A 23,650-nucleotide genomic window follows, 5' to 3' on the forward strand; every position below is an offset into this window, starting at 1 on the left:
CAGAAGTCAAACCTTAACACACAGATATGATACACATACAGTATTTTTAGACTCAGTGTGACTTAACCTCTCCAGGATATCATTATCTCAGATGTCCAATAAACGTCCATAAATCTGCTTAGAAATCATCAAAAAAGGGCACTTCTTATAACTGCAGAACTTGCCTGAGAATCGTTGCGTTTTAAGTTTTTTTTTTAGTATCAAATTAATGCAGTGATAGTCGTCGGTACATTAATGGGTTCATTGCAAATAGGAACTGCTAATAGCTAATTCAGCATGCTTTTGTTGGTGTCAATTCAGCAAAATGTAAACGTACAATCTAAAAAAAACAGTTTACAGCCTCCAAAGCCCTCAAATTATAGGAGCTGTGGTTCCAAAACTTGACTTTAAAAATGATTATACCCACATTGAAGTAAGACAGAAAATAAGGAGTTACAAAAAACCCTAAAATTAACTTTTTTCATGTTGCACAATCAATATACCCCTATCTACAGGGTGTTTTGTTGTTATATGTACAGTACAGGTCTATAGTGAAGGAAATACCAGTCCACGTACAGAGAAGAGAAAAAGATGATTACATTTGGGAGGTAGAGTTGGTATGCGAGTGAGTTGCATATACTAAGCCTCTCATGGATGCACCTGTTGTATATGTGTCAGCTATAGCAGCCAAACAGCAGCTGTTGCCATGTTGTCATCCCTGCTGCCACTAGAAACTCCACATACACACCTCCCCTCATTCCTGAATCTGAACTGCTCTATCTGCTTTTCCTCTCTTACTACTAGACTGCATTACAACAAGAAAGCATATACATGTTACATACTGAGTTTCCTCTCATGGAGTTAATATGCAGCAGTAGAGCACCAGTGTTTCCTTTAGGATTTTTTTTTAGCAGTGGGGGCTGGTCTGTCCGAACAACAACCCGACTCGGAAGAAAGCGAACGTTTTGACAATAAAGTACATCAACACAACAGTATGTGGAGTTAAACTGGACAGGCCCAATAAGCTCTGAATATTTCTACTTGTTGTTAAATTGCAATGGGCAGTGCATTATGTCAGCAGGATAATTTAAAAAGGCAACGTCTACATGGTGCATCTGCCCCATTTCTGATACGTGGTGGCAGAAATGTTGCCATGGCGGGCCGCCACTACAAAATCAACATAGAGGAAACACTGAGAGCACACACTGGGGCTTCAACCTCTGATTCAACAGTCTGTGTGTTCATGTGCACGTAAACCTGCATTAACTGAATTTTGTTGGCAGCAGTCACAAGCTGTAAGCACAACCCGGACATAATATCATCTTGTAAAGTTGTTATAAAACAAACTTTGAACACATCACACAGCGTTAATCTGGAGTTTGTGTTTGTTTGTCTTTTGGTCTATACGACTCCATTCCCGAAATATCTCGGAAAAAAATCAGGAAATCTCTGCCTCTTTGAGTTGCTAAATGCTCCACTTTGTTCACCTTTTATGTTCAACCTTATCAAGTAGCGTTCAGCAGGTTTAACAGCTTTTTCACTAAAAACAGCGGTCTGCTGCGCCTGGAAACGACGCTGATGAGAGCAGCAAGACTGGACCAGTGGTGTAGTCTACTTGATACGCAGGTATGCGCAGTATACCCACTAAGAAAGCTCCAGGATTTCCATATACCCACCTAAAAATACCCAATGACACGTAACATACTTTCCATTATATTTTTGATATATTTTGAATTGTCATCTGTGTTTTCCTTCGCATAGGCTAAATAAAGGTATTTCCACCATAAATTGGTTCCAAGAAATCGGAATGCAGGAAATAAAGTCTATGACGCTCAAAATATCCCTGGGGTAGGACACCCAGACCCCCCACTATGATATGTCCATTCTGCTCCATATATTTATATAGTACAGTATACCCACTAAAATACATTAGACTGCACCACTGGACTGGACCAAAACAGTAACATAAAAGATCACATAAAGGAGCACTTCATCCTTCAGTTTATCACAAACATTCAGCCTCTAAACATCTGGAGATACATGGTTTTCACTGGACAGGAAGGGGATGAAAAACTGTGTAAAAAGTAAAATATGTACCTCTGAGATGTAGTGGATTAGAAAGAGCATAAAATGGAAGTAAAGAGCGGAACTGCCGGCTCCAGAAGAGTAACTAGCCGAAGATGCATCCTTATAAAATGTAACTATTACTTCCTCTTGATGGATACATTTACTGTGTGGAATTACATCACGGTCAGATAATTTAGAAACATGTATGTGGGAAACAGTCATGTAAACAACAACGAGAATATTTCCTTTTTACTAAATCAGTTCACTCAACCTCTCTGCTAACACACAGCCATTCATCTCCTGTATTTCTGCTGATGCAATGTGACTTTGGGAAGGAGCTGACGAAGCAAACAACAGTGTGTGTGTGTGTGTGTGTGTGTGTGTGAATCCATGCTGTGTGAGTGTTTGCGTGACTCCTGGGTGGCACACACACCTTGGTGGATGCATCCACGTTGGCGCCCTGCTTGATGAGCTCAGCCACCACTTCCACATGGCCCTCCTTCGAGGCCAGATGGAGAGCATTCAGACCATTCTGTAGGGAGATAGAAAAGGGAGAATTTAAAATCAAGAGATTAAATGTATGCTCTTTCTTTAAACAGCTAGTTTGTTGTTCACTTACTAACACTGAACATTATATGATCTTTAATCCAAGCCTTTTGTACATAAAACACCCAAAACAAACATATGGTCATGACAATATTTATTACAGTATTATGCTGGCAGTATTCTATATTTTTGCTATTGTTGACAAATCCCAACAAACAATGTGTTAGTCCGTCTCTAAATACTCTCAGACTTGCCTGTCTGTGGATAACAAACCCAAGCCCACTGGTAGGTATAGTGGTGGTGCTTGGGGGTCATCCCTATGTTCCCAGGGTCCTCGTAAGAGATTGCTAGGGGCTATCTTCGCCGTTCAAATCGCAAAAAGCGCAAAGGGGAGATCGGCGTTTCCAAGGCAGTTTCGATGGTAAAAATCCGTTCAGCCATTGTGGAGATATCAATGTCTGTCTACAAATTTGAAGGTGAAGGCTTCAAGAAGTACAACATCAGCAGGCTATAAGCTATAGGCAATTCCAACATACTGACCCAGGGAAAACAAATGAACACTTGCCTGCTCTCTTCTGCTAGCTGCTGCTGCTGCTGCTGCTACCTGCAGTAAGCTGAGTGCTTAGGGCCGTCTACAAATTACAACACCGAAAAGAGATGCAACAAAAATATTTATTAATTTAATGATTAAATAAGGTAATGTCTCCAAACTTACCTCAATTATAACTTGTCTCCTGCTAGTTATACTACAGCACTTACTTAAAAAAAAAAAAGTTAAATTAATAAATATTTTTGTTGCATCTCTTTTCGGTGTTGTAATTTGTAGACGGCCCTAAGCACTCGGCTTACTGCAGGTAGCAGCAGCAGCAGCAGCAGCTAGCAGAAGAGAGCAGGCAAGTGTTCATAAACTTCTGGTGTACTTACAAACTTTCCAATCCATCGTTTTATGAGTGCACAACCTGTTTGTACTAGTGTAGAAGTTTGGTATCATTTCGGGCATTATTAGTGGGGTAACTTACAAGATACATCACTGGATCCATTAGCCCCTGCGCTAAGCTATTCAGCTGATAACGCTAACTCTCCCAATGTTCGACCCAGGTGAAAAAAGTTTCTGGGGGGGTGTTTGGCTCGAGCTCATGGTGCAAAGGACCGGGTGAAATTACTCCGAACCATCACTTTAAAGGTGCTCTATGCGATGTTGGGTGACGGCACTTCTTGTTGATGTTCAAAGTATTTTCAAACAAAACAAGGCTAACTCGCCCCTCCCTCCTCCTCCTCCCGTCCCCTCTCACTCCCCTTTGGACAATTGTGTGGAATTTGCCGCAGAGTGATTTGTTAATATTTGTTACAATAACATTTAGGAGTAATATGACTTTAAGATCTCTACACTCATCACCAGCAGGTTCACTTTAATAGTGAAAGCCAAAAACTGATTACTATTAAGTGGAAGTGCACTCTTGTTTTCTGAAGATTGTTATGTATCTCACCTGATTGCAAATATTAATGTCCACTCCATTCTTCAGGTAGTCCAAAGCTTTCTCGAGGTTCCCGGCCCGAGCTGATCGCAGATAACTGGCGTTGACGTCCGTCTGCAGGAGGACAGAGAGAGAGGAACAGGTTGTCATCTTAACTTCAGGAAGGGGACTGCAGGTACACGGAAAACCAGGGAAAATAAAAACTGATGGATGTATGAACAAACCAAAGAGCCTTTGCTGTGTCTAAGTGCAAAGAAAAAGCATGAATTATAAAAAAAGGAAGAAGTTCCATATCTTAAATAACACAGAGCTTATTCCAGGCTAATTGTTATTTTATTAAATGCATTAGCCAGAAGCTGTTACTTATGTGTCATAACATCCCTATGAATCCCTGCAATGAGAGATAAATTGAATAAATCCTTCTTGTTATTAGCTGAAAAAATATGGTACATTTCATATGGAAAGTCCTTTGAGAAGCTAAATAAGAGCCAAAACCAATTTGAAATACTAGGTTTGAGTGTGAAGGAAAGTGAAAACCTGGTCAAACATCACAAGCCAAGAATAATGAGGGATTTACCATATCTGTTAGGTTTGCTTGTTTTGTTTTTTTTCCAATGAATGCATAAGAATATTTAGAGGAAAATATGTGGAGATGAAGGGTTTAAGGCAGGAAGGCAGATAATCAGTGTGTGTCTCTGATTTCATGATTGCAGTGCAGAGCTACAGTCTGCCACACCCGTGTATTCAAACAGATACCCACACAGCAACACTGTGCATTCTCCAATTACCCTTTGCTCATGTGCCTATTAACCTACTATATTCTCTAGAAAGAATATAAACACATAAGGCATTATAGAGTTGGTAAAAGGCTGACTGGGCTCATACACGAACCTGCTTTCACAGAAACTCTGTATTTGATACAGGATTATAGCAGCACAAATAGAGACGAGTCTAAACATGTAAAAAGTTTATTTAGCTGTTTTTATTTGCAGATAGTTCTCCTAAAATGAGGCTCAATCATCAATCATAGATTAATGCAGGAAAAGAGTATTCTCTTTGTAGGAAAGATAGAAATACAATTTAGTATGGAGTAAATACAGTATTGCTAGACCTTTTTCCACAGTTCTGCGGAGGAGGGTCTGGCTAGTCCACACAAAATTACGGGATTGGGGGAAAAACGTGCTCTGGTTTATTAGCATTTCTTTAAACCAATCACAATCGTTTTGGGCAGCGCTATCCGACGGACGGAGCAACGGTGCCTCTGCAAAATAGCCTCGCGAAGGAACTTGTTTTAGTGGAACATTTGTACGTTCAAAAGTTCTTTTAGATTTCCTAGCTAGCTGTCTGGATTTACCCTGCAGAGATCTGAGGAGCAGTTAACCATAGTCCTCAGAAATCCACCGGAGTTTAAAATGCCAACACAAAGGAAGCGAAAGGTGACGGATATACGGCCAAAATGAGGGACCTCCGGCGGAATTTCTAGCTGGACCTGAACAATCCTGGCAATGATACTTTGTCGATATAGACTATGTAAGGGTTAATGCCCGACGAGGTGTCTATTATCAGGAATTAATGGATGACGGCGAGGCCAGAACTATACGTCACACAGCTTATAAGTGTCTTTACTTTGGTACACTGAGCATTATAACCAGTGTAATCATACTTTGTTATTTGCTAAATGGTATAAATGTATAAATGAGGAAACTAACATTTATATAACCTCTGAAAAAAAAACTAGCACACACTAGCTACGATAACATTAGCCACCATGAGCTAATGGTCATACCAGACCAAGTGAGGCTGTAGCAGCAAAACCCCTGAGTGTATTGAATTCTGTCTTTTACTGTATATAAATTTAACTTTTCATTTGTAAGAGGAGGAATGTGTTATCTCTGCTTTCAAAAAAGGTGCATAGGCTCGCTTTAATACTGTAGCTTCCAACAGCGAGTCAGTCATTACAAACTTGTGCTGTCCAGCCAGACATTGTTCAAACCAACAGAACTTTATTTTAAGTTCTTTTGGAGATCCCAAAGTTTCCAAAAATGCCAAATATGTAAAGGTTACTTTGGAGGTCATGTGTGATAAAACAATGCAAAGAACACATCTAGAATATTTCCATTTAATGGAACAGTGCAGCCATGGGTTTGAACATTTTCAGTTAGATGGAAACTTTATATTTGTGTCCTAAACTACTCTAGAAAGCTTACAGTAAACGTCATCACGTGGCAGGACACACAGTTTCAGATTGTAAAATAATGAAGGCAATGAAGGCATTTGTTAATGGTAGCCAAATTGCAGCGACATTAAAACATTATAGTCATGTAATAAAGTTGTTAAGTGAACAATTATTATGTAGATCAGGTATTTGTTAATTACCTGAACTGAACAATCCAGACTTTCATAATATATGACATGACATATTGGATTTATTGAGAGTAGAGGTTTTCTCTGTAATTTAAAGTTGTATAGTTTTGTTGCAGTGAGCAGTCTTGTCATGCTCACTGCACCATGCATGATCTTTGTTGTTGTAGACAGATTGTTGGCTAAAGCTGACAGCTGAGCTCATTTCCCACCCAGTGAAAGGCTCTTATCTGAGTTCATCATCACACACACAGACACACACACAGGCAGACAGACAGACAGACAGACACACACACACACACACACACACACACACACACACACACACACACACACACACACACACACACACACACACACACACACACACAGGGAGTGTTTTTGGTGTCAGCATCCACTGGGTGGGGCAGAGACTCGGGGGGCTTACCGGACGCCATGACATCAGACACAGAAGTTTACCGAATGGCTGCTACTGCGAGTATTTTACAAAACTGTCTTGCAGCATTTGTAAAAGTTTCAAAACCTTTTGTAAATGTTTCTTAACCTTGTGTCCAGCCAAAAATCTCTAAACGGCTGCCGTTGCTCCTCTTCCGCCGCCTATACCTGTTCGACGGAGAAGTTAATGTCACGTTGCTATGAGGTGGTATCGGGTGCGGTAGTATCGGAGTAATTTTATGATTACAAGTACATGCGCCCGGCATCGGACCGATCCCCGATACTGGCATCCCTATGTGCATCCCTAGATATAAGCGGTTGTTACTGTTTGACCCCCATTACTGATGGAAAAAGGGCATCTGCCCCTAAATGCAATTCTTAAATAGTTTTCAAGAATTTTTTTTTTTAAATAACTAAAACCTACAGTTTTCATAGACTGACACTGTGCGCCCACAACGATGGATTTTGTCACTCTTACTGTATTATAGTACTTTGCCTCACTTCTATTTGGGTGATAATCATGCGCTAAATTTCCAAACTACAGTTCCCATAATTTGGGATGAAGTATAATGGGATGTACTAATGTTGCCAGTCAGTGAGGTATACTGTGGGCTTAAAATTGCAAATTGGCAAATTAGAATCAATAAATGTACGCCAGATTAGCTATTAGCAATTCCTGTTTACAATGTACCTGTTGATGTACAGACAACTATGACTGGATTATTTTGAAATTGAAGAAAGATGATTCTCAGGGAAGTTCTGGAGTCATAAGGAGCATCTTTTTTTCTATGATTTCAAAGCAGATATATGGACGTATAAAATAACTGATCAAATAACTGATCTTGTTTACTTTAAAAACACACTAGATAGGATAAATTGTAATGTGTAATGATTACCTCAACTACATACACATAAAAGGTTATTGGATCTTTTTCTTTATATAGATCATTAAAATAATTTCCTGGACCTGGAATTTAATCCCTTCCACTTGATCGCATAGCTGCTGTCTTTATAAATCAGATGCTACACAAACATGTACTGGGAGTGCAAACTGAATGAAAGGTGCAGCTCATATACAGTACTTGAATCTGACTCACAATATCAAACCTGCACATTTAAAATCACAATTCATATAGTAATTAAGCCAGGCTTAGCAATTAGTAACAACTGACACAAGTGGAGGAAAAAGGAAAAGCAGAATGAAACGTTTCTTATCAAAAACAAAACCTCTGGTTGGTTTCGGCCACTGTTGAAAGCATGTGGACGCTGTGGGAGAGGCATTGTGCTGAGAAGGGTTGTAGGGCACAATGCCAAGCCTTTTAAGTTAAACGTGGCACCAGGCTTGGCTGCCCATAACTCAGAGCATTATCAGAATTCCAGTTCAAGGCATCATGCTATTAGAAAGCACTGACCAAAGAGCACTGAAGTCCAGCTGAGTTTTTCCACACAACCTTACATTTGAATTTACATGACAGACAATCAGACTGAAGATAGAAACAGCTGTGTTTGAAACCGTTCCCTATCATGGAACTAGTGCACCATAGTGTGTTCGCCATTTTGTAGTGGTGTTCGAATTCTCCGCGGTTAATTTCATTCACTATATAGTCCACTATAAAATACCCACAATGCACAGCTAATTTGAGTGTACGTACGATGTACCCTACATTTGACTCTCATATACCACAATGCAGCGCGGTCGTGTTTTCCCCGAAGGAGAAGAAGAAGCAGAAGGGTTCAGTGTCTTGCCCACGGACACTTCAACATGTCGACAGCGGGGGCCAGGGATCGAACCACCGACCTGATTGGTAGACGACCGCTCTACCTCCTGAGCTTGACGTCCCTAAAACGAGTCTGTAAAACATCGAACTAAAGAACTGCTACAAAAACTGATGCAAACTTATACATATATAATGGATTATTTAACTACATCCACACACAACAGCGCCAACATATTTACAAGCCTGTGTGAGTGATTTAATTCTTGTTTGGTTCCTCTGCTGAAAAAACAACCCTTATGTATATATATATATATATTTCTGTATTGTCTTGAAAAAGGGAAACATTGAAAAAGAAAACCTTATATGGGCAGATAAAGAGAGAAACATAAAGCATACTGCAGTAATAAGCACGCATAACTGTAGTAATGAGCAACAACAGACAGACCAGTCCATGCATGTTCATGTGCACACAGGAATGTCACTGATAAGAGCCCAGAAATAGAATCAATAAAAGTGTCTTCCTGTTTAAATGTGTGCTGCTGGGGCGGCCTCTAGCTCACCCAGTAAGAGCGTGCGCCCCATGTAGGCTGAGGCCTTTGCAGCGGCCCGGGTTCGAATCCGACCTGCGTCTCTTTGCTGCGTGTCGTCCCCCATCTCTCTCTCACCTTTCCTGTCTATCCACTGTCACTCTGAAATAAAGGGAAAAAAGCCCCCCCAAAAAATAAATAAAAATGTGTGCTCCTCCCTGTGATTCCTGCCATCAGCTCTCCCACTGTATTCACTTTCATGCCTCTCAGGTTGCTCCAGCTCTGGTCCTGTGCCACGTTGGCTGGTGTGAGCCAGGAATGCATTTGACACTATGTTGTTTATCGCATTATTATTATGTCCATAATAGAGCTGAAACAATTGAAAGGATTCATTGATTAGAGGTCAGTATTAATGATAATCTATCGATCCTTTAGGCCCAGCGAAAAATGCCAATAAACTGAATAACTTTGTGTTTTAGACGGACTAAACAAGCTTATTTGAAGACGTCAACTTTTTCACAATTTTCTGCCATTTTTAAGACCCAACAATTAGGCGATTAATCAAGTATTTTATATTAAAGATGAATTGATAATGAATGTAATCATTAGTGGCAGATCTTGTCCACATTACGGCTGGATAAAAATCACAGAGCGGACTTGTGATATGAAAATATGTGGGTATGATTTGGAGTTTAAAACATGAACAAAAGGAGGGAGGGATTTATTGGCAGCATTAATAATTTCTCAGGGTTGTAACAGCGTAACAGAGTGAAGACTTGTGTCATTCCAGACACATGAGAGATATACAAAGAATGCTACAGTCGCTCTTTTCCAGAACACGCTCATACAGTTACACACATTCCAACATGGGAGCTACCCCCCCTTGCAAACGATGGCGCTGAGGCACGAGACACTGGTAATCATTCTTATGACCAGCTAGCTTTTTTGTGTTGGTTATATTTAACAGAATCACCTTTTTTATTGAAAGGAAAACAGTATTCTTTAAACTACATCAGATTCAAGCCCTCCTACCTGGTTTTATTAGCATGTCAGACAAATGTTTCAAAATTCCACAAAAAAAATCCAGCTAATATTGGAGTCTCATTAAAATGCTCTTTGGGTCCTGCAGTAAACCAATGATGAGCTGGCATATACTGCATACTGTATATCACATAACACCAGGCTTTTTCTGATTACAGAGGCTTGTGAAGGGCTTTCTGTCTACCTCACTAAGTGGATTTGAGTTAATGACAACATTAACTTGATTATAAACATCAATCTCTCTCCTTTTCTTCTAATTTTTCATTTTGTAGTTCTCCCTTTTATTCCCCTTTTCCACAAACACAAACACACACACAGAGCATGCGCCACTGACTCATCCAAGGTCAGGTGCGTCCATTCACATCACTGTGCAACACAACACTGCATGAACAGGCTGATACGCACACAATCAGCAGGAATTTATAAAAAGTTACAATGACAGTTGAAGCAGTTAGAAAAGCAAACAGATCCACAGGCATATACTGTACATACATACACACACACACGCACACACACACACACACATACACACACACATCCACGCACACTGCAGCAGAGTGGTGCAGCAGAGTTGCCACTGCGACCCGTCCCATCAACGACCCCTCCAACCTTTAACGTCCCACCTCATCCGAAAAATCCGTCTGGACCAGTAACTACCACACAACATCACTCAATCCTACTGCCTGTAAATTCCCCAAATCCTGTTAGCATTAATGCAACGTAACAGGAGAGTGGAGTCTGTTTACAGTCAGAGAGCTCGATGACTTGACAGTAAAGTACAGACAGTAAAGACTTACTTCTGCCAAATAGTCTGCTGCCTCCTCCACTGCCATGTTTCTCAGCCTGCAGCTGAAAGAGTGAAACCTGAGCACTCAATTACTGTTGCAGCTAGCCCTATAGCCTGGAAGCTAGGGAGAGAGGGATGGGGGCAAGAGAGGAGAGGGGGAGAGAGGAGGAGGGATGGTCTGTGTGTGTGAGTGTGTGTGAGTGAGAGTGAGTGAGTGAGTGAGAAAGAGAGAGACAGGGAGAGAGACGGGGAGAGAGACAAGGAGTGGAAGAGTGTGAGTGAAAGAGAGAGAGAGATATAGGGGCATTATGTCACAGCTAAAAATACCTGGCTTGCAGTGAGAAAGTCCAGAGTATGGAGGAGGAGGACGAGGAGGAGGAGGAGGAGGGGTGTGTGTGTGTGGGGGTAGGGGGTGAGACAGAAGAGTTTCCGGCGTTAATCTCAAACCAACTCTCACGGGAACAATGCGGGATCAGAGGACAATGAAAGCCACTGCCACTTGTTAAAAGCAGAATTTAAAAATGAGAGGTAGTTCCTAGTGTGATGTACTATATGCTTACCTCACTACATTCATCTGACAGCTTTACTGTACTAGTTACTTTTCATAGCAATTGTGCAGCAGTTCCACCAAAGAGACATTTCCCCTCTAAACTTCTCTGCTTTTATTTAAGTAATTGTTTTAGGCTCAAATAGATACAATTATCTGTTATGTCATAAATGACCAAAAAATAGGGGAAAATTCCAAAAAATGAATGCAGAATTTTCAGATTTTTTTCATTCATTAAAATACTTAACCTCCAAAATTATCACAGAATTTGTGAAGAAAATTTAGTTTTTCTAGCATTCCTCCACAATGAACAAAGAATTTAAATACAGAGAAAATCCTTGATGAGTTATAGTAATAGGGTGTCCCCCCTATTTTTATTTATTTAACAAGGATTTTCAAAAACAGCAAAACTAACTTCAGCGTACAAACTCTCACACTCTCACTCATGCAGTTTAATCCAAGTATGGTTTATCCAGTCGTATGCTCAGTACTTCCCCAAACACAGCTAAAACCTTCCTATTTACCCTTACTGTTATGTGGAAGTGTTATGTGGAACAGATGTAGTTCAATTCATCAAGACTTTTCTCTGTTTTTGGATTCTCTGTTCACCTTGGAGGCATGCAAGAAAAACAAAGTTTTCTTCAGGAATTCATGCAACACATGGTGAGTAATTTTGGGAGTGAAGTATTCCTCTAATCATCTCACAACCGCTTAGATTTGGCTGGTGACTCTTTTGAAGGGACCTGAACCACTGAACTGAACTGTATAGGGCTGCACAATATGAGGAAAATATGCGGTATGCGATAACGATAACGATTACTTGCAATAATTTTTTTACTAATAAAGAAACAGATATTAAAATGTACTCAGTTCTGCTAAAATGCAAGAAATTGCGTGTTGAATTTAAAATAAATGAAACTCTTTCCAATATTATTTTATTGAACAAAAAATGAACATTGTATTGAACATAAAAAGGCACCGATAAAAAAAGAATGACAGTTCCATTTTAAAGTGCCGTTTTCTACTGACATCTTTCAATTAACACAAAAAAAATTATCTCCAAGTGTCTTTCGTGATATGTCGCATTCTTTCGCAATGTGTTTATTGCGTCGGTTGATATTGCGATGGCGAATACAATACGATATATTGGGCAGCCCTAGAACTGTATATAAAGTAGTTAAAACTAGCTCCACCTCGACAGCTGCAACAGTTGTGATCATGTCTCCAGTTGTGTGTCTGTGTGCATGAAACATGTTTAGAGAATCACTGCATGATTTACCATATCTGCATCCCCCATCTCATACACACAGAGACCAATGCAGCCAAAATAATCTGCAGGCAGAAAGCTTGGTTGTCAAGTATTGCCTCCTTATCTGTTCGCACAAAGACATGTAACCGCACCATGCTGTGGAAGTAAAGTCTCTTTCTACATAGCAGATACAACTAGCCAGCAAGCCAGGGTGAGTCAAACAGACCAGGGTTTTTCCTGCATAGAGACATTTTTGGCCCCCCCCACCCCCCGCCCCAAAGAGGTTTTAGCCATCACCAAAGGAAAATCAGTGCCAAAATTATAAGAACTGAGAGAAAAAAAATGGCAATTCAAATCCTCTTCGACTGTGTTTAATAGCAATTTACCAAACCACAGCTGAAAAACAGAACACAAACTTAAATTAGGAGCTCAAATCTCAGTTTTACCGCCCAGAGTCTGGCTGGGTCTGACTCTCCCGGTGATTTTAAAGTCCCATGACATGGTGCTCTTTGGATGCTTTTCTATAGACCTTAGTGGGCCCCTAATACTGTATCTGAAGTCTCTTTCCTGAAATTCAGCCTTGGTGCAGAATTACAGCCACTAGAGCCAGTCCCACAATGAGCTTTCCTCAGAACGTGCCATTTCTGTGTCTGTAGCTATTGAGGAGGAGAGAGGGAGGGGCAAGGTGGAGGGTGGGGGTGTGGCCTTGACCAACTGCCACTTTGCTCATTTGAATGCCATGATGTCTCTTTCTCATGGGTGGGCCAAATTCTCTGGGCGGGCAAAGCAGAGAAAGGGGAGGTAACCTCGCTTGTTATGACCTCATAAGGAGAAGATTCCAGATCGTCCCATCTGAGCTTTCATTTTCTCAAAGGCAGAGCAGGATACCCAGGGCTCGGTTTACACCTATCGCCATTTCAAGCCAATTGGGGACCATAGGCAGGCTGGGGGAAAGCATATTAATGTTAAAAAACCTCATAAAGTGAAATGTTCATGCCATGGGAACTTTAAGGGTGGTATTTAAATGGTGGTGATGGAGCAGTGGATATGACACAAGCCTTTGGTGTGGGAGATCTGGATTCAATTCCCACTGCGATACATCAACCAATGTGTCCCTAAGCAAGACACTTAACCCATAGTTGCTCCAGAGGCGAGCGACCGCTGACATAATAGCAATTGTAAGTCACTTTGGATAAAAGAGTCAGCTAAATGACATGTAATGTAAAAAAAAAAAATGTAGGCAGTTTTGTTAATTGGGGTATCATTTACTAGAGCATAATAGACATTTTTGTTTATCAAATTGTCAGAAGCTGTCTAGCTAGCTGTCTGGATTTACCCTGCAGAGATCTGAGGAGCAGTGAACCATAAATCTACCAGAGTTTAAAATTCCAACACAAAGAAAGCAGAAGCATCAGCGAAAAGACATGCATCCGGCGGAATTTCCTGCGGCACCGGAGCAAACCCGGAAGTGGAACGCCGTGGATATAGACTACCGTCTCTGTCAGTGCTCAGGATCAGGTCTCGCTGACACCGAGCACACGTACCAACAAGTCCTCCAGATTGAACAACAAAATATGTTGTTTGCAACTGTTCTTTAGAAGAACACATTTTGTCAAGCGTTTTCTGATGTGGCATCGTTTGTCAGTGGCTTCCAAAACCGTTACAAATCACTGCTGAAAAATAATTCATTCTCCCTTGTGGGGGGAGGGGCTTAAGAGACCGTTTTGGGCTTTAGCAGAAAGGGGGGAGGGACTGAGAAGTTGTTGATGTTAAAATTTTTTAGCTAAGTCCTGGATCTTCGCAATCCTACCTACAGCACCATTGTTGGTCAGGTTTAGGCACAACAGGTTTAGGAAAATATGGTGATTTGGTGTCCAATGAAAATCAATTAATGCAGTTAACAACTGTCACTGTAACTTTTTATAAATTCCTGCTGATTGTGTGCGTATATACTATACCATAAACATGCTAGTGGCAGATCAGAAGAGGAAAGAGTCATGAGTCTAGGGCTAAAACAACAATTAGAAAAGTACACCTATTTTTATAATTTATATCGAAGCAAAAAATGCAAAACATTCTCAGGAAATGTGAGGATTTGATGGTTTACCTCATTTTACATGATTTGATGATTAAAACGCCGTTTGGTTTTAGATGTTTGGTCAGAAAACCGTTCATTTAAATACATGAAGTTTGACCTGGACTTTTTAAAGACTGAACGATTATTTGAAATAAAAACTGATAGATGAAGTGATGTCCTTTTAATCGTTGTGTGTCTAATTGTAATCAAGAAAATCTTTTTCAGGTCCTAGTGATGTTTTTTTACATCTTTTAAAAAAAAATCTTTTTAGTGGAGGTTAAAGATAGGTTGTGACTATTGTGGCTATTAATAGAAAAGAGCCGGTTAGCTGCTTGGCTAGGCTTTATACAACTAGTAAACAGACTGAATGTGTAAAGCCTGTGGAAAAATAGAGATTATAAAGACATCATCAAATTGCATCCCTGCCACTTTCCTCTCTGACATGAGAAGGAACAAAGAGGTAAAGAAACCCTATCAACATGGTATGATCACTCATTACCAGAAAGTCTAAAATCAGGAAAAGCACAGATCTATTCTAGCCTGGCTCCGCCCTCATACGTACTTCCGCTCAATTTTCATTTTCCTTCAGTACTCGCTGACACCGAGCACACGTACCAACAAGTCCTCCAGATTGAACAACAAAATATGTTGTTTGCAACTGTTCTTTAGAAGAACACATTTTGTCAAGCGTTTTCTGATGTGGCATCGTTTGTCAGTGGCTTCCAAAACCGTTACAAATCACTGCTGAAAAATAAATCAGTGTCATGATGTGACAGCGCTACAGTATGGTTAAAGGTGCAGTAGGTAAGCCTTATAAAACCAACTTTCTGTCATATTTGCTGAAACTGACCCTATGTTCGAGTAGAACATGAAGCAGGTCACTTAAAAAAAAATCTGTACATTCAAACAAATGCTATTTAAAGTGGATTAACACAGGCTTACCTGTCTTGATATGACGACTTAAGGCGACAGTGATACAGTGCAGGGTGTTGTGTATGGGATTTTTTTCTTTGTTTCAAGCCTTATTTTTGGCAAAAAATATCTTGTTTTTCTCTTTGGTAAAGCTTCAGAGTTGTTTGCAGTGCAGCTTATCAGTCCCCTGTGCCCACAGACTTAAGTGACGTCTACAGAGCCCTCGGGCCTGGGCCGAGTGTACACCATCTACCCAGCCGGCCCCGCTGGCTTACTGTGACATGAGCAACGGGGGCATCGACAACTCTGCAGGAAAGTGGACGGTGAGGATGGAGGAACAAACAGCAGTGCACCACTACCAAACCTCATCCACAAATTAGTCAATTTGGATCAGGAGATAATAAAAGACCGGACTCAAATTCTATCTACTCTACCAAAAAGGTATTCTGAAATTATTTAGGTCTATGTTTGAAGTGTGGAACTCAACCAGAAAGGAAATACACGTTTTTATTTAATTAGAGCAGTATTAATTGCCTCACCGTTCATCTTTCAGGCCAACATGGCATCATGACTTTGCGTAAACATACACGCCACTTTCCTAAAGCCAAATGGCGTGTTATTTGTACGCATATTGAGCTATCCACGTGTATGTCTATGCAAAGACAAAATCATGAAAGAAAACATCAAAAACATGACGGTGACCAACGTCACACGCTTAGGAAAACAATAAACGGTTGGGTTTAGGAAAGAAACATTGAGGAAGTCTTAAAAAAAAAAAAAAAAAAACGGTTGAAAAACACCACGCGCAGGACGCGATCCCGGCTCTCCTAGATGAAGGTTCTGTGTTTTACACATCCCCACCCCAACCAACCTCCCCTCCCTCCGTGGACTTACGTCCTCTCATACTACTCGCTACGGCGAACGTAGGTCAATGGCAGCCGAACAGCGTTGATAAACACGCTAAAAAGCGATTATGCGTCTTGATAACACGCCAAAATGGCATAAGAATTGGCGTGTCGTACATACGCCACTTTATGAGATCCGTGTGTTCAGGCCTAGAAACAAGCCAAGCCAAGAACTACTATGAGCTGAGGGTGGACATGGAAGACTTTGAGGGTCAGAAGGTCTCCGCCCATCATTCTTCCTCTCTGGTGATCCAGAGACGGAGGGATATGCTGAAGTTTCACAAAGGGAGCAGTAGGTGGGACCTTTTTTTCTGAATGTTCTCCCATTCAGCAAATTATGGGCATGTTTTAACACATACTTACTTTTCTGTGGCTTTATTAGACCAAATTAGTTACTATTAACCAGTTTTTTTCCCCTAACATTCAATTCACCACCACTGACCAAGATCAAGATGCTAATGGTTCAATGTATAGGCTGGGCGATATGACGATATACTGCCGTCAAAACAATATCAAAATGTCTATTGAATATATTTAACCATACTGATTCTATCGCAATGTCAAAAAACAGAGGCCGAACTGCTTTATAGCAATATTTACGTTATTTGGACAATGCTTTACATTCTGTTTCTTGCACATTATGTTCATTTTTCACTTACGTTTTTAATAAAAATGAAAGAATACTCTGTACTTTTCATTTGTCTAGTATTTATATCACACAGAATACAAAAATAGGCTTTACCATGTAGGTATTTCATATAGACAATTTAGTTAATGAATTACCAGAAAACATGCAATATTGTGATATACAGTGAAATGGGTCAAATGACCTACAGTACATATCCTCCAGCCCTAGTTCAAACTGCGCCAGGCTGGCCTACGGAGCTTTCTGGTAGGCAGCAAGCTTTGGGGCTAAACCCAAACCGGGTCTACACCTTCACCCCCGTGAAAGCGGGCGTACGTTTGGAACACTTTCAATGGGCTCCATTACTCCATAAAAAAACATGATGATGAAGATCAGACCGGCGGCTGCTGCATAATAAATGGAACTGGGTCAACTTCAGCGATGTCAGGAGTCACTGCGCTCAGTCTTGTTTAACTGACGCATCACAACCAGCAGAACTATTAGAACATGTGCTCTGAAAGAAAAGCAGAGGAATGTGTCTCTTCTGTCACTGCAGGTTGGAAGGAAGCTAGCAAAAGCTCAGACAATAATTTTTTTTTTCCCCACACACACACACAGACATGCAGACACCAGTTTAATGATCCTTCATTGGTGTTTTATGACATCTGCGAAGGAGGGGGGGAGCAGTTGCCATGGCAACTGAATCTCCCAAATGTTGCAGCGCTGCTCTGGGTTAACTGAACGTTGATGGATGGAAAAGAACCCGCTGGTGTTAAATCAATAATCACGGAGATTTTGGATTGACCTACACAGTACGTATGTGATGGAATGCCACATCTGGGCCTTCTGGTTACAGATGTTGCTGTCGCCAATGAGGATCCTCTTTCAACCAAACAGAGACATTTCATTTTTTTACCTATGCAGCTATTTCAGTGTTGTGTGTTAAACATGAATATGTTTTGATACAAACTGAAACATGGCTGTACTGAAATTGTGCATTTGGTCAGATTCTTTAGATAGTTCCTGATTTAAATCATCATTTAAAATGTGTACAATTAGGGTGTCGCATTACTGCTTGTGTACAGACATTAAACATTTAAAAAGCTTAAAAAAAAAAGGTTTGTAGAAACAAATTGTTTAGAAAATAATCTTCAATGTGAGTTACCGAGAAACAAACTTGGATATTATCAATCAGCACTTTAGTATTGAAAGTATTAACAAAAATATTTAACTGTATGTTTTGAATAATTGCTGTTTTCACATCACTGTTTTCAACTGTTTTTTGACTCTTCACTACATCTCAGCAGTCATATAGACTGTCTATTCATGTATATTGTGTTATTATCATATCACTTTCACATATCCATCATCTTAAGGCCATTTTATAGTTGTGCGTAAAATCGACGGTGTAGCCCCGCAGACCCCTCTGCGTCTATGCCTGACCCTACGCCGTAGCCTGACGCGCACCTCTCGAAAAATGTAACTACACGTCGTGGCCGTGGCTTGGTAGTGTTGCATTTCCTCCGGCTCATTTCCTGGTTCTCCTCCTCCATAAACAACGTGAAATCAAGGAGAGTTAACTTCTCCTGCTACAGATTTCCCACCGTGGTCAGAAAGAACAGGGGAGACACTTTGTTTCTCTCACTATGACTCTAGAGTCACTACTCAATCTGAAGCTAATCGCCATCACTCTCTCACTTCTCCCTCGCTCTATCACCCACCCCACACACACACACACACACACACACACACACGCCGGCTCGGCGCACAAGTATAAACATCAGGCCACTTACGTAGGCTACGGCGAGAGTTCTGCATGGAGCCTCCACACAACTGTAAAACGGCCTTTACTTTACACCTCACATTGCACCGGCTTTGTAATGCTTACTTAATCTGCACTTTATGTAGCCTATTGTATTCTGTATTCCTGTATTGTATTGAATGTGAAACTGTATGTTGTCCTGCACGCTTATGCTTTTCTTGACCAGGTCGCCGTTGCAAATGAGAACCTGTTCTCAACGGCCTACCTGGTTAAATAAAGGTTAAATAAAAAAAATAAAAAATAGTTTTTCTATCATGAGTTGTGATGCAGGGGATCATGAAGCGATCATGAAAAGTTGTTTTGTGGCTTAAACTGTACGAATCAAAAATATTCTGTATAAAATGTTCAATATCTCAAGGTGGAACCCTCCCTGTTAGCTCAGGGTGCAGAATTACTCATTAGTATTAAAGCAATCTGGTCAAAGCCCTGGACTTTAATAAGGTGGTAGATGGTTTTGCACTCAAACTGCAGGATTAAACTGTTTCAAGGTAATTATTGTCTCGACTAAGTCTACGAAATGTTAGAAAATAGTGAAAAAATGGCTTTCACAGTTTTCAGAGGCCACAGTAACGTCTGCAATTTGCTTATTTTGGTTCAGTCTAAAACGTTGAGGTATTCAATTTCCTGTCAAATGTGAAAAAGAAAAAACAGCAAATAATGGAAGAAAGTTTGACAAAAATGAATGAAACAATTAGTCAGTTATCGAAATAGCTGCTGATTTATTGTCTGTCATTTGACAAATCTATGCGGCTCTGTTCTGGAATGATAAAAAGTCTTAAATCTAAAGCCAATGGTTGATATTCAACTATTATGCAACCATGTGCACACTTTATCCCCCCACCCCTCCCCTGGTTACTGATCATTAATACTCAGGTCCTCTATCAGTCCCTGGTGGTCACTTCGTAGTACTGCATTGGCTGCAGCAGTGTAGTGTGACGACTGTCCTTAAATGTAAACAATACCCCAGTTTGTTGTAAAGATTAGTACACAAAACCCAATGTTTATAGAATCAATGTTGTTATCAATATTGTAAATTAAGAATTAGTTACATTAGAAAACATGTATTTCCTCTTAGAAGAAAACACGTGTTATTGTATATCTTATGAAATCGACAGAGAATGGGCAGATAAAGGTGTGTGTGTGTGTGTGTGTGTCTTGTCCTGCCCATGACTGGTGCTGCAATCTGATTGGCCGCTTGACTACTGCAGTCTCACTACTCTCACAGCAGCACATGAGGAGGATAAAAACAGCGCACAAAACTCTTCAGCTCCTATTTTCTGCTCTTTACTGTCACATTTCACTGCAGTTGAATGTGAGCAGACTCAAAAACTTTTTTAAATATGAATTTAACCCTAAATCAAATATGTTTATGTCTTCTTTTTCTTTTTTTTATGTTGAAACTCCAGACATCAGATCAGTGCATCAAAAACCCTCCCTTCAACTAGTTCTCAGCTGCAGGATCTGTCCCTCATTAGGCCTCCTTGCAATTGGCTGGCAGATGTGCTCCGCTCTCTGCTCATTGGATGACAGCAGATGACACTGCTGCTGCTGCTGCTGCTGCTGCTGCTGGATCACAAGCACTGTGCTGATGTAAGGCCGTGTGCATGTCTATGTGTGTGTGTGTGTGTGTGTGTGTGTGTGTGTGATGACTGTTAAGGTAGACACACTATGCCAGCCCAGAGGGGAAACAGGGAATCAGACATAAACACTGAAAGACAGACATCGATCCTCCTGTCGGCTTCTCAAAGCGCGCACGCGCGCACACACACACACACACACACACACACACACACACACACACACACACACACACACACACACACACACACACACACTCAGCTGTTTGGGTTCATACTGTACATCTGGTTGTCAAAGACTAACTCCCCTGCAACAAGACAAACACAATGAGGTCCAAAATATAACAGAAGACAGAAGTAATAAAGAAGGACAGCTACTGTAGCACTGCTTGGTGACTCTCTTCTGACAGAGACAGAGCGCTGGTCATGAATAAATTAACATCTGGCCAGGACCAAAAGCACAAACAGCACACAGTGCACCAACAGGGGTGTGCAGCTGGATGTGTGGTGGTGCATGTGAACAACCAAACTGCTGCTATATGCACACACACAGATCCCTGTTTTCATGACACTTGGGACATTTACCTTGCGTCTATAAACCGAGAAGCGACACAAACATTAATAAACATAAACAAGGAAAAGTCCGAATCTGAATGATATCAATATTTGAGAGTTTAACAAGACTAAGAGTCTACCGCTATGCTACCAGCTCTGTGAGGCTATGCTGGGGTTACAGCAGCGTTTTTGAGCTCAATGTTAACACAGCTATAATGTTTACCATGTTTATTCCTAATTTTGTATGCTAACATTTGCTAATTGCTAACAAAGTAAAGCTGATGGGAATGTTATTAGTTTTGCAGGTAGTGGTCATAAAACAAAGGGCTGGACAAATGGACATTTTGACCTGATGGTGGCGCTAGAAGAAAAAGTTAGATTTGTCTATTTTCTTTTGTTACATTTTTGAATAAATTTCAAGATAATTATTCAGAAACTTTTGATAGTTTTTTTAACTGAGGCATCATAATGTACCCTGTGTGCTGATTTCCCCTTTTTTCATGATTATACCTTTTATATTTCAAGTAGCACAAAACAAAGCAGTCAGACTTGTTCTGATGTGCAATTCTAGGTCCAATGTTGTTCAAATGCATGAACGCCTTAAATGGTTGAGTGTTGAAAAAAGACTCTTAGCCGATGTGCTTACTTTGTTGCACTCTGTTAATGAAACTCAGACACTATCATTTATTTTTGATAAAAGAACTTACAGTTCAGATATCCACACTTATTTAACAAGAGGAGCCAGTAGGGGGCTTACCAAAATCCAATAACCTGAAAAAAACTTTCATTTACAGAGCAAGTTCTTTGTGGAATAATATCCCAAGTAACATTCGTTTCATCACAGGAAAGGTCCATTTTAAAAAGAAAGTCAAATCTTACCTTCACTTAAATCATTTATCATGAGTTTTTTTTTTTTATTATCTTATTGTGTGGTTAAAAATATTTGATTTTCTTCTTTGTCTATGTGAGCTACCTTAATGTTAGCCATGTAATATACTGTAATATATAACTTTTTTTTCAAGATATTTATATGCTTGGTTTGTTATTGGTTTTTTTATTTGTTTTTTTTTAGTATTTTTTGTTATTTAGCTCTGTAAGCACATATTGTTGTATTTCTTTTCTTTTATTTCTTTTCTTTTCTGTATATGTCATGAAATGTTTTAATATTGTCTGATTAAATGTTGTTTTTGGCCCCAGGAAGACTAGCTGGTCGTCTAGGCATCATCTAATGGGGATCCTTATAATAAATACAAATACAAATATTTGTGGGTTTTGGAGAGTTGGTCACCTTGTCACATTTTTCTGTAATTTTCAATATTTTATTCACATTTTGACAACCAAAAGCTTCACTGATTTATATATTTTTTAAAAGTAAGTATTTTCTTTTGCTATTCATTTATTTATTTTTTTAAGATTATTTTTTGGGGCATTTTAGGCCTTTATTTTTATAGGACAGATAGAGACATGAAAGGGGAGAGAGGAGGAATGACATGCAGCAAAGGGCCGCAGGTCAGAGTTGAACCCACAGCCGCTGCGTCGAGGAGTAAACCTCTATATATGGGCGCGCACTCTACCAGGTGAGTCACCCAGGCACCCACAATTTTTGTTATTCTTTGGGATTTTTAATTAAGCTTTTGATTTTCAGTGAGACATTTCATCCTCTAAGGAAAGATGTGGGGATTGTGATGTGATAAAAAAAGCACATTTTAATTGTCAACATTGTTATTATAATAGTTTTTTATACTGCAACTCCAGTAAATCTTTGTTTTTCACTTGCTGGCCCAGTTACACAATGAACACACAGCCAGATGAGGAAATAATCAAATCAATGGGGTACTGTATGAGCAGTGGCCCTTAGCTTTACAGCTCATAGTCCAAAGGCAATTAAGGAATTGCTCAGAAAATCAATAAAGCACTTCAGATGTACGTCCAACATCAGGACGGATGTTTCCTCTCTCTGCAGACTCTCGGGCCTCGTGGCCACACTGGGCTGTGCTTTACATTCTGTATGTAGCCTTCTTTTCTCATATAGAGCACTGAAGGGAAACCCGAACTTCCGGGTTCTGTAGGAAAACCTAATTTAATATCCTATTGACATTTTTAATAACGCAAATAACTAAAAAAAAATCCAGCACTGGAACAGAGACTTTCTCAACAGTATGTTGTGTTGGTCATTCCATATTTTTTAGATAGAAACGATATAATATTTGTGGTTTATTTAATATTTCTTTTTCACACAGCCTTTAACGAACACCATTTCCCAGAAGCCTGAGACTTTTGCAGGCTCAATGTCACTAAATAGTTGATTAATTGACTGTAGAAGATAGTGTTTGTGCTTTTTATTTGAGAGCTGTAGTTTTTTTTTTGATGAGGGGTTTGACAGAAAGTGAAAGACGACGAAGAGCTGTCTAAAAAGCTGCATAGAGAGGAAGAAAGACAAACTGT

The 23,650-nt window shown here is 40.1% G+C and overlaps 1 protein-coding gene across 1 annotated transcript in view; it reads right to left on the reverse strand.

Moving 5' to 3' along the window:
- Positions 1-23,650, reverse strand: part of LOC120551598 (ankyrin-3-like) — a 52,080-nt gene that overhangs the window by 16,873 nt on the left and 11,557 nt on the right. Inside the window, exons 2-3 of the mRNA XM_039789085.1 lie at positions 4,080-4,181; positions 2,480-2,578 (exon numbers count right to left, since the gene is read on the reverse strand). Of these exons, the coding sequence (XP_039645019.1) occupies positions 2,480-2,578; positions 4,080-4,181 (201 nt within the window). The remainder of the gene's footprint in view (positions 1-2,479; positions 2,579-4,079; positions 4,182-23,650) is intronic.

The sequence above is a fragment of the Perca fluviatilis genome, chromosome 21 (genome assembly GCF_010015445.1).
Source record: "Perca fluviatilis chromosome 21, GENO_Pfluv_1.0, whole genome shotgun sequence".
Lineage (NCBI taxonomy): Eukaryota > Metazoa > Chordata > Actinopteri > Perciformes > Percidae > Perca > Perca fluviatilis.